The sequence below is a fragment of the Bombyx mandarina genome, chromosome 01 (genome assembly GCF_030267445.1).
Source record: "Bombyx mandarina strain Sakado chromosome 01, ASM3026744v2".
In the NCBI taxonomy this organism is placed as follows: Eukaryota; Metazoa; Arthropoda; class Insecta; order Lepidoptera; family Bombycidae; genus Bombyx; species Bombyx mandarina.
In genome coordinates this window covers 19,047,177-19,059,284 of record NC_143208.1, presented here as the reverse complement: position 1 = coordinate 19,059,284, position 12,108 = coordinate 19,047,177, and the positions used below count along the sequence as shown (strand labels likewise).

At 38.0% G+C, this 12,108-nt stretch overlaps 1 protein-coding gene across 1 annotated transcript; it reads right to left on the bottom strand.

The window, feature by feature from the left end:
- Positions 1–1,429: 1,429 nt before the first annotated feature.
- On the bottom strand, positions 1,430–10,185 carry LOC114249217 (uncharacterized). Its single transcript, XM_028182703.2, has 9 exons — positions 9,923–10,185; positions 9,313–9,545; positions 8,730–8,856; positions 7,955–8,144; positions 5,609–5,738; positions 3,528–3,609; positions 3,204–3,334; positions 2,407–2,497; positions 1,430–1,560 (listed from the first exon to the last, which is right to left on the bottom strand). Exons 1-9 carry the CDS (start codon positions 10,071–10,073, stop codon positions 1,475–1,477), a joined length of 1,221 nt encoding a protein of 406 aa, XP_028038504.2. The 5' UTR covers positions 10,074–10,185; the 3' UTR covers positions 1,430–1,474.
- Between the last annotated feature and the right edge of the window lie 1,923 nt (positions 10,186–12,108).

Sequence of the window (12,108 nt, the reverse complement as noted above, 5' to 3'; positions counted from 1 at the left end):
GTGTTCGCTCACGCGGCCCGCATACACTTAAAATCCTTTCAAATCATTCAATCCCGTTTTTGCAGGATAGCCGTCGGAGCCCCGTGGTTCGTCAGGAACGTCGACCTCCATGACGACCTGGACTTAGAGTCCATCAGTAAGTATCTGCAGTCGGCGTCCATGCGCCACTTCGATAAAGCGGCACGACACGAGAACCCTCTCATCGTGGCCGCCGGTAACTACATTCCCGATCCTGCGGACAGAATGGAAAGCAGTCGACGTCGCCCAAAACACGTCATCTCGGATCCGCCCGATCCACTAACGGTGCTTTTAGGTAATTCAAGCACCGGTCACCGTTCTCGTCGAACCCGTCGCTTGCGACGAAGGGCTCGACGAGTAAATTAACTCTCAGACACAGCCCACTGAGTTTCTCGCCGGATCTTCTCAGTGGGTCGCGTTTCCGATCCGGTGGTAGATTCTGCGAAGCACGACTCTTGCTAGGGTTCGTGTTAGCAACGTCATCAGGTTTGAGCCCCGTGAGCTCACCTACTAAAGTTAGGGTTACGCTGATATAGCCTCTCAAGGCTCTCAGCTTAGGTAGGAAAAAAAAAAAAAAAAAAAATTAAATGAACATTCGTTGGACTGCGTTTGCCTGGTGCACTTACTATATCCTTGTTACGTTGTGTGATTCAGTGACTGTTGTACGTACTGGTTAAAGTTGGACAAGTGTTAAAGTGAATTGTTAAGATAACATATTGTTGATTAAATCAGGAATCAAAAAGTGACATCGTTTTACTTGGTGTTCAACAAGATAATGTCTACCCTCAAGCTTACATGTATTTAACGTTTGATGTCTGATGTTTACCACGGATGAGTTCCTGTTAACATAAAACAAAATCCAACTATAATAGTAGTAGTAGCACCAGCAAGCAGGTTGTTTGCAAGATTTTACAAAACTATTACAGAACATATTAATTAATTAATTGCAAGTTCAAAGCTTTTAAAAAAAACAAGTACGGTCGGGCAGAAGCCGCCAGGAATGAAATTCCTTATAACTTAAAAAGGTATAAGAATATTAAAGAGTTTAATTTAGTATTTTAGTTTTTTTTATTTATTAAATTTGTACAATAACGAACTAGTTTAGAAATAATAAAAAATAGCGATAGAGAGAAAATCGGTTGAAGGGATATAGCACTGTTTCGTTTATATGATGGCTTTATCAGTCAAGTCCTACCGCAAGCTTTGCTATTATATTGATCCATTCCAATAAATCTATAATTATTAAAAAAAAGTTGCTATCGGCCATGAAAAGGAAGGTGCGGTACGAAAAAGAAAGAAACTGGAAAGAAAAGACTGGAGTATCTTTGGTAAACTTAATCTAAGTGCGAAAACAAAATGTAAGCGTAACATTTTGCTTAAGTTGCATTTTTATTGTTAAAATAAAAACAATGGAACATAGAAATTTTATTCATATTTAATTTTGTCATACTTATTATTAAGATAAGTTTTTCCCGTGTTCAAAGTTTGGTTGAATTTGTGAATCGTGTATAAATTGGTAGCCTCCTGCATTAGGTTCGCCACCTGTAATCAAGTTTATGATTATAAAACCTAAAATTCATCACAATAATGTATATTGTACTTATTCCTAATGTATAGATCATACACCATTCGTCTGCTTGGGATGATGATTTGAACATCCATGTACCATGCAGATAGTTTAAAAAACTGTATAGTTCAGTGGGCCAGCCCAGTTTGACTTATTTAGTAAATCTGTTAAAACTCATATATTACCTAAATAATTAAGCAAATTAGTATTTTGTAGTTTTAAAAGATAAAATAAATCCCACGTAACGGTGGGTGGTCACCGTCAATCATTGCCCTGAACTATTTCAGAAGCAAAGCTTTTTTAGTACCTAACTGCCAGTAGCCACTTTTTTTTCCTTTTTTTTCCCTACCTATGCTGATAGCCTTGAGAGGCTATTTCAGCTTCACCCTAACGTTTGTAGGTGAGCTCGCGGGGCTCAACCTGAGAGTTGCTAACACTGACCCTAGCAAGAGCAGTGCTTCGCAGAATCTACCACCGGATCGGAAACGCGACCCACTGAGAAGAAACTCAGTGGCCTGTGTCTATAGGTTAGTTCGCTCGTCGAGCCCTTCGTCGCAAGCGACGAGGGCGGTGACAGTAGCCACAAGGGGCTATTCTGGCTTTACCAGAAGGAATAGTCAAATCATTGCCTAACAAAACCATATTTTCCTAATCAACATAGTTCCTAATCAAATTATGTAACATGCTAATAAAAGATGTTTCGAGATCCCAACCTACGGTGTCATCCATTTGTTACAAATTCAAACAGTGGGTTGTAAATGGCAACACTTAAATATTAGGCCGAAGTTGTCTTACGCAATGAACTTTGCAAAAATACATACCGGGACCATCAGCTGATAGATGTTGGTTACCGATCAATATTTGTTCCCCACCGGGATCTCTGTTTTCTGTTCGGAAATTAGCTGGCTGTACCTATGGGCGTGAATATATTTTTGTTAGCATTGAGTTTTTATACTTTTATGAAACTTTGTATTCAAGGATTATTAGTCTTATGAAATTTACGATGGTTTTTCAATATGGTTACACTCTAATTGTTTAATTGCATAAGATGCTGAACAGCCTTTTGTACATTTCTCGTCCACTTTTATTCAGTTCAGGAACCTCACACTCAGTTAATCATTGACCTCTTCATTGGTTTCCGTATGGATTACTTTCAATAACCGTTACTTCACGGTTCCCAATTTGAAGGTCTCTTCTGAACATGGCCATTTAATCACAGTCAACTCAATGCAGTCTACTGCATTTAATCCATAATGTCGTATAACTACAGCCAGAATCGAATGGATTGGTTATAGAATAGAAGATGATTAGATTCGTCATTATAACCGGGGTCATTTGGAATCCTTGTTTATTATAAGCCTTGACAGTTTGACAGTTGTTCTCCATAATCCGCGAACTGAGACTTAGCGCACGTACCTACTCGTTAAGTGGGATGTTGGTAAGGATTGTCATCTGATCAGTCCAGCGCATGGGGTTTCGTCCACGAGATCTTTTACCATAGACCCTACCCTGAACAACAAGTATCTCGATAGACTCTGCTGGCCGTCACAATAAGTGTCCAAAATATTGGACAATGTTCCAAATTTGTCATGGAAATTTTTATGCTAAATATACCTACCTGGCCATCATTCCTCATGAGATCAGGGAACACCGAACCGCCAGGATATCTGTTGTAGATCCCGTTCAAGTTGTAATGCAAGTTCATATCAGGCCCAATATTAGCTTTCAGAAGCTGCTCCCAAATTCCACCTGTTAATAATAGGTAGGTACGTAAATTTAATATTGAATTTTCAATTTAAATTTATTTAATTTGATAAATTTCCGCCTGTCTGGTTAATAATAAAAGAACGACATTGGCCAGTTTGGTTAAGATTCAGTACCGCAATATGTATGTTGTATGTACCTTTTATAAATTACAAATTTAATGTGTACTTCACTGTACCTTTATCTACTGACACAACAGGCCTGTTTGACTGCCAAGGATATTCTCCATGAGCTTGGAAGTAAATAGCATAAGTCGACAACTGTAAATAAGATCCGAGTTAATAAAATTTTTAGTAATATACAAAATATACTTAAGAGCTGTAGTTCTAGGCTTATATTTAATAAGATTAATTAATAAGTTAAATTCAATTATGAAGATGAGATTTACGAAAAATGAATTTTCAGCAGTGTGCAAATAAACTTAGAAATTGAGTTCTTAGACTTAGAACTGTAGAACTGTAGTAATAAGATTTGTTAATAAGCTTATTAAGAAGATCAACATTCCTTTTCACCGAAATACAGATTTACACGTTTCCATAAACCTATATACGTTAACGCAATAAATATACCTACTACTAACAGCCTAATAAGTAACCGTGTCAATCAAGTCGCCCTTTCCAAATAAAGTCTACTATCAAATTTTGATATACGTCGTGGTGACTGACTCTTTTTAACCGTCTTCAAAGAGACTTGTTACTGGTGGTAGGATGTCTTACGAGTCTGCACGGGTAGGTATCACCATGGCTATTTCTGCCGTAAAGCAGTAATGCGTTTCGGCTCGAAGGGCGGCGCAGCCGTTGTTAAAAGTGAGACCTTAGAACTCATGTCTCAAGGTGGGTGGCGGTGTTTACGTTGCAGATGCCTATGGGCTCCGGTAACCACTTAATTTCAGGTGGGCCGTGAGCTCATACAGCTAATTAAGCATTAAAAAAAAGAAGTATTTTACTGATTCTTATTCTAAGAGATGCTTAATTGTCTTCGAACTATATTAAGAGTAATAGCTAATGTTAGTGTATTTTTTGTTTTACAATTTTGCTTAAGTTACGTTCGTTTTTGTTAGTTTAATAATTGTAAATAGACATGCTTTAACAAAAACCAAAGATCTTCCAAAGCAAATTAATATACACTAAAAACAATAATCATCGAAATCGGTTGGCGTGATATTGAGTTATTGAGTTATTCATCTATATGTCGCGCACGTACTTAACTTAACACTTAGGTATTACTAGCTGACCCGGCAGACTTCGTAGTGCCTCAATCGATAAATAAAAGACCTAAACTTTTGTATAAAATAAACTTAAACCAAACAAAAGTTTTGAAGTCGTCGTAGCCTAAAGGATAAGACGTCCGGTGCATTCGTATGAAGCGATGCACCGGTGTTCGAATCCCGCAGGCGGGTACCAATTTTTCTAATGAAATACGTACTCAACAAATGTTCACGATTGACTTCCACGGTGAAGGAATAACATCGTGTAATAAAAATCAAACCCGCAAAATTATAATTTGCGTAATCACTGGTGGTAGGACCTCTTGGGATTCCGCACGGGTAGGTACCACCACCCCGCCTATTTCCGCCGTGAAGCAGTAATGCGTTTCGTTTCGAAGGGTGGGGTAGCCGTCGTAACTATACTGAGACCTTAGAACTTATATCTCGAGGTGGGTGGCGCATTTACGTTGTAGATGTCTATGGGCTCCAGTAAACACTTAACATCAGGTGGGCTGTGAGCTCGTCCATAGACATAAGCAATAAAAAAAATAAAAAAAAAATAAAAAAAGGAATCCGTCCGACGGGGGACACATCAAAGGAAAAACAAAATTGTTGTTTTTATTTCATTCCGAGCATTTTCATATTTATCTACCTTTTAAACCTTCTCTGGTTTTCATATAGATACTGCTATCAGAACTGGACTACTTAAAATGGGACAATTTGGGAAACGTCAGCTTTCTAATAAAAAAAGAATCATCAAAATCAATTCACGAAGTCAAAAAACATAAAAAAATACATAGTCGAATTGAGAACATCCTCCTTTTTTGAAGTCGGTTAAATAAATATTTATATCCTAACTTAAATAGGACAAATATTACAGATTTCAAAGACCAAATTGCAATTTTAGTTAAACAACGGTAATTTACAAGGTGAATAGACAGACAGCTTGGGCGCAGTGACGAGCTTCAGCCGAGCGGCACTAATGAAGAAAATATGGTGTCTGTGATACGAACAGAAGTTCAATCAACTTGGTTAATATATAGTAATTTCACCTGCGTATAATATAACGCCAGCCAATATTTCCCACCGTGACCGACGAAAGCAGTTGAATTTGCATCCATCAAACCATTCGGGAGCTCCTGATGGAGCATATCTGGTGATATTCTTAGGTTGCATCCATACCTATTTCAAATGTTTTGATATAAAACTTTTTTATTTCAATGAAAGTTATAATCAAAGTATTAAAATTGAGAATACTCTCCACTATGGAAGGATGATACGCGAGTAGTGATATAATAGTAGATAACTTCTGGTAAATAGACGGAATGATCTCCTAATATCCCTTTCTCTCTGTGTGATCTATGTATCTAATGTGAGAGAGGGAGTATTCTTTATTGTACACCATAAAAATAAATAAACAATGCGATATATTAAATACAAAAAAATCCATTGGCGGTCTTATCGCTAAGAGCGATCTCTTCCAAACAACCATCAGGTGGACAAGAATCATTTGGAAATCCAGTGAAATATATGTATACACATACATACATACATATATTTATAAATATACATACAAATACACAATATAATACCTAGTCAGGTCATAAATTCTGTCACATGTTTAATGTAAAATAATTAAAACAAGTTTATTCATTATGTAACGATTCATATGCCAAAATGAACTTAACAAAACATAGATTCTTATTTTATTCAAAATGACCTCCGTGATTTTGAATACAGGTCTTCAATCTGCGCGGTCAGTCGTCTATCGCAGCACGAACGAGGTCCATGTCAATATTGGCGGCTGCCTTAATCAAGGATGTCTTGAGTGACTCCAAATTGGGATGAGGCTTTGAGTACGCCTTTTTTTTTTTAAGTGATTTTATGACCTGGTAACTAAGACCTTTAAGTCATGTCTTATTTTAATTTATATTCTTATTTTTATGAAAAATGATAATATGGAGTGAAATGAAATGAAAATGATTAATTTGAGACGTTAATCAACTGGGATGAAATTAAATGAAATGAGATGATATGGAATGAAATATAATCTTAGTAAAATGGTGGTGATTTACTAAGATTTTTTCAGTGGACTTTTTGGAGGATCCCGAGAAGTTGCGTCCAGCGGCTTTGTTTCATTTTCCCACATTTGTGCACTTTCACAGATATTAAACAGTTAATAAACCACCGTTATTACACATTTAAACCCGAAGAAACACTAAATAGACAAAATAAAACAAATCACACAACTTCACTCCTCGCGTTCCCGCCAAAAAGTCTGAGTACGCCTTTTCCTCCAAGTGTTGCCATATCTTGTAATCTAACGGATTCAAATCTGGACTGGAGGAGGGCCAGTCTTCGTGCCGGATGAAGTCGATTTCACGCGCCGCCAACCAGTCTTGTGTGCTCTTCGCTCTATGAGCTGGCGCCGAATCTTGTTGGAATACCCATTGCCTGTTATTGAACATGGTATGAGAAACAGGTTCCACAAGGTTCGTCAGGACTGTATTTTGATACACAACTGCATTCGTTTTTACACCTTTCTCACAAAAATGTACCTTTGTTAAGCCCCAATAGGAAACTCCCAACCATACCATGAGCGAGGATGGAAAATGACCTCGTTGGACACGCGGAATACGGTTGCTCGCTTCTTCACTACTGTGTGCGTACACCTTATCATTTTGTTTGTTGTAGCTCTCTTCTAAGGTAAAAAATTTTTCATCCGAAAAAAGATTTTCCCGATATTTTTTTCCCGCGTACCGCTTCAACAAAGCGCGGCATCTCTTCAGTCTCAGGTCCATTAGACGAGCATTCAAACGATGTCCTGTTTTTCTTCGATATGCCCGAAGCCCTAAGTCTTCATTTAACACCCTTTTCACCGTGGTTCTGCTTAACCCGATCTGAAGGGCCAACAGTTTCTGCTTACGTTTGGGATTTCTTTGAATTCGCGCCTTCACAGCTTTTATCACTGCTGGAGTCCTAACAGACCGAGGGCGACCACTTCTTGACCTGTCATCTACACTAGAGTCTTCATTGTATCGTTTGATGGTACGATAAACGAATCTTTTGGTTATATTCAAATTTTTCAGTATGTTAAAAATTTGAATTGGCGCGTAACCGCAACGATGCAACGCAATAACTGCAACACGGTCTTCTTTAAGCGTCCACTCCATATTCAAAAATGAGTAAAATTCTAAAAGTATACATTTTTATTTTCATGAACAATTGGAAATTCGAATTCAATAAACTTTTTTGTGGCCAGCATTCTAAAAGAAAAGTTTTTACTGTGTGACAATACTTATGACCTGACTAGTTATAATAATAATTATTGAAAATGATCGACTAATGCATGATTGTTTTGAATTAAATATTTTACTTTATCCAGGTATAATGCTTACCAATCAGGGCATGCCTTCAGTATGTCGTAGGGCGCTCGGTAATATTCTACCCTTCTAACTATTGGATTTCGTATATTGAATCTTTCATTTGGATCGGTAAGGTTCACGCGCTTTATCTTTATGTCCCTTCTTTCGCAAATATAGTCGTAATGAAATTTCGGTACAGATTCTCCTCTAGCGCAAAACGTTTCTAGAATTATATTAGTATTTACAATTAACCTAGTAAATAATTTGATGTATAAATTATAATGAATATTTATGTTTGGGACAGTGTCTATGAGGAGTCTCGTAAATAATTTGAAACATTTCATGCCATACTGACTTTTCCATAAAATAGATGGCGATTTTCTATCACGTCTTGGAACTGTAACCTTTTTTCTTCAAATATCATGATGATCCATAATCTATATATATATATATATATAGATTATGGATATGGTAGATGGATATATATATATATATATATATATATATATATATTATTATATAAATGAATTGTTGCTCGTTAGTCTCGCTAAAACTCGAGAACGGCTGGACCGATTTGACAAATTTTGGTCTTGAATTATTTGTGAATGTTTAAAAAGTAGATAAATATGAAAATGCTCGGAATCAAATAAAAATAACAATTTTGTTTTCCCTTTGATGTGTCCCCCGTCGGACGGATTCCTTTTGTTTGTTTCAAGTTTATTTAATACAAAAGTTTAGGTCTTTTATTTATCGATTGAGGCACTACGAAGTCTGCCGGGTCAGCTAGTAGTATAATGAAAAAACAAACTTTTAAATGTCCCGTCAATTGTATGCACCGAAGCGAAATTGTCAATGCAATAGCGGTATCCCAACGCTGTTGGATATCTCAGGTACGGTACTTTGCACGAGAATCTCCCTTCTTGGTACATGGCTCCCTGAAAAGGAAGGATTGGCATAGCGCCTGAATTTACGAACAACAATTCGGAGATGATTTGTCAATGGTATCATTTTATAAGCGTTCACACATTTCCAGCCTCATACGTTAGACCATGCGAGACAAGAACTGGTACGCCCAGAACGCAAACGCCTAACGTTACTGGTGGTGGGACGTCTTATGAGTCCGCACGGATAGGTACCATCACCCCGCCTATTTCTGCCGTGAAGCAGTAATGCGTTTCGGTTTGAAAGGTGGGGCAGTCGTTGTAACCATACTGAAACCTTAGAGTTCACATCTCAAGGTGGGTGGCGCATTTACGTTGTAGATGTCTATAGGCTCCGGTAGCCACTTAACACCAGTTGGGCTGTGAGCTCGTCCAACCATCTAAGAAATAAAAAAATTAAATATAAAAAATTAATTCTGACTGCGAACTGACTCCCGTATAGTCACTCACTTTACATATAACACTTCTTCTACCGGGAGGTCTGGAGACACCTCCGAAGCAATAAGTTCTCGTGCCGTTTATCATGATCTCAGTGGCGCCAATATGAGATATCAGTGTGATCCCGTTGATACCAGCAAGCGCAAAGCGTTGGAGACCGGCGCGCTTGCGAACTTCAACGTTATTCTTCATGCTCATAGTATTCACAATTGCTTGCCAACCGTACACAAACTCGTGCATTGGACCTAAAAAGTTGTTTTTAATTTAAATATCTATGGTGGCATCTCTCCACCACAACCGAATCCTGTTTTGCATTTTGTGCAACTATAACAAGCGCCTCCCAAATAAGGGTATCATAATCGACAGTCCTCGAGCTAATGTATCTTGTTATATTTGTTGGTTTTAAATAAATCTATGGCAGTGCTGGAAAATTTTCGACTAAGATATACTAAAATAGTAGATAATCTGTTCTAGCTCCCCTGATTTTGTGATTTTCATTATTTCAACAAGGAACACAGCAGGACTTTTTTTCACCGAAATCCGTCTTACACACAAACATAAATGATGTAATAATATTTCCCACGGAAAACTTTTACTGTAATTTTTGTAGAAAAACTTTTACCGATCCCAAAACTGTCTCCGTCCAGGAAGTTAAACATTTCTCCGAATGAATCCGGCATGAGGCCTGCTATAACAGTTGAAGCCGGTATCCCGTCATCAGGTAGCATTGGAGCGATCTCGTCTGGGGGCGTCGTGAACTCGTGAGCCGACATGTTGTTGTAGTGCCCATGGCCACTTTCACACTGTAATTATTAGACCGGGCCTAGATTTTTTTATAAGTACATAAGCAATATTCAATGTATCGTGAAAATATTTTTGTTTCCATTCCCGTAAGTAGGCAGCCGAGCCTACTACCCATTACCCTATTAAGTGGCTATCATAACAGTTAACTACATCGTGCCAAAAACAAGGCCTCTTTATTAGATTTGGGATAAGAGAAACTTTAACGTGAACATGCCTGAACATCTTCAGGTATGATTTTATTTGACTACCCTTAGGAAGTAATACCCTTAGGATTTATTTGACTTTTAGTTACCCTGAGGAAAAAATTCGAATTTAAGCAAAATAATGAAACGTCCTAAAGACGTATCCCAAAGGAATCTTCTATATTTTCGGTATACAATTTCTCAAGGCAGTTTTCGTCGCAATTTCAACTAGAAGTAAACAGATAATTTACAATAATTTCCCATTTAACAATTTTCCCCTGAACATGTGAATTCTGATTAATATTTCTGTGACAAAAGTATACGAAAGTATTGGAGAAGTTATTTACTTGTCAATGCCAAATGCTAAATTTAAATCTGAGCATTGAACTATTCTCATAAGAACAACTCGCTTTAACCCTATTTTTTGTCATGGAAATATAAATATGTAGTTGTTATTGATATTTCTATGGCTTTTCCTTAACTTCTTAAATTCTAAGAGCATCATAAAGATAGTAATGAATATGAATAAATACCTGAATAATAAATTTGAACAATAAAATCAGATGCAGCAGCCACATGTCGTAATCAATTTAGGACAACTAAAAAGGAGTTTCGTGAAAAGGGCTAAAATAATTGGCAATTTATTTTTAGTGTTCCAATTAATACTGGTAGTTAGTTTATAAAATGCCTAACAAAAATTTACAACTACAATTTAATACCGTTACCATATTTTTATATTGTTCATAAAAACATTATAATGTTTTAGTGTACGTCCATTCAAACTCATGTCATTATTTCTATTCTCTTATCCGACTGCGACGGGGCAACACAAAGCCGGCGTCGCCCGAAACATTTCTTGCCCTTTTTTGTTTTTTTTTATGCTACCTAAGCTGATAGCCTTGAGAGGCTGTTTCAGCGTAACCTTAACTAGTAGGTAAGCTTACGGGGCTCAAACCGGAGTGATGCTAACACTGATCCTAGCAAGAGCAGTGCTTCGTAGAGTCTACCACCGGATCAGAAACGCGACCCATTGAGAAGATCCGGCAAGAAACTCAATGGGCTGTGTCTATGGGTTAATTCGCTCGTCTAGCCCCTCGTCGTAAGCGACGGGTTCGACGAGGACGGTGACCGGTGCTTGTAGTGCCTAAAAGCACCATTAATGGATCGGGAGGATCCGTAATGACGTGCTGTGGGCGACGTCGACTGTTTACCATTTGGTCTACAGGATCGGGTAATGTCTTGTCGGGTCCCCCAGATTCACTCTCGGTGCTTTTAGGCCTCTCAAGCATCGGTCACCGTCCTTGTCGAACTCGTTTATTACGACGAAGAGTTCGATGAGCGAACTAGCCCATTGGCATATACCACTGAGTTTCTCGCCGGATCTTCTGAGTGGGTTACGATTCCAATCCAGTGATAGATTCTGCGAAGCACTGCTCTTGCTAGGGCTAGTGTTAGCATATATTCACTCAGGTTGTGCCCGTGAGCTCACCTACCCGTCCGGCCGTAACTGGAATAGCCTCTTAGGATACCAGCGAATAGGTAGGGATAAAAAATTCTATTCTATTCACGTTTTTCTGGTCTGTAGTGTGGGACGGCCTTTAGACAACACAATTGAGACGACGACCTCATGTCTCAAGGTAGATGGAGGTGTACATGTCGCGATATCTATGAGCTCCGGTTTGCTCAGGTAACACCAGGTAGACCGAGAGCTCGTTCAGTTATCTCAACCAATAAGTACTTTCGGTATTCATGTATGTATTAGTTTGACTGCAGCTATAAAGTAATAATAAATATTACACAATATCGGAGAGTTTTACGTGGA

Bases quoted from the DNA above. Each gene is read 5' to 3' on its own strand.
- LOC114249217 (XM_028182703.2), bottom strand. From the start codon at position 10,073: ATGTCGGCTCACGAGTTCACGACGCCCCCAGACGAGATCGCTCCAATG. The intron at 9,546-9,922 runs GTAAAAGTTTTT...ACAACTTTTTAG, and splicing joins CGGAGACAGTTTTGGGATCG to GTCCAATGCACGAGTTTGTG. The intron at 3,335-3,527 runs GTACAGTGAAGT...TATTATTAACAG, and splicing joins TGTTGTGTCAGTAGATAAAG to GTGGAATTTGGGAGCAGCTT.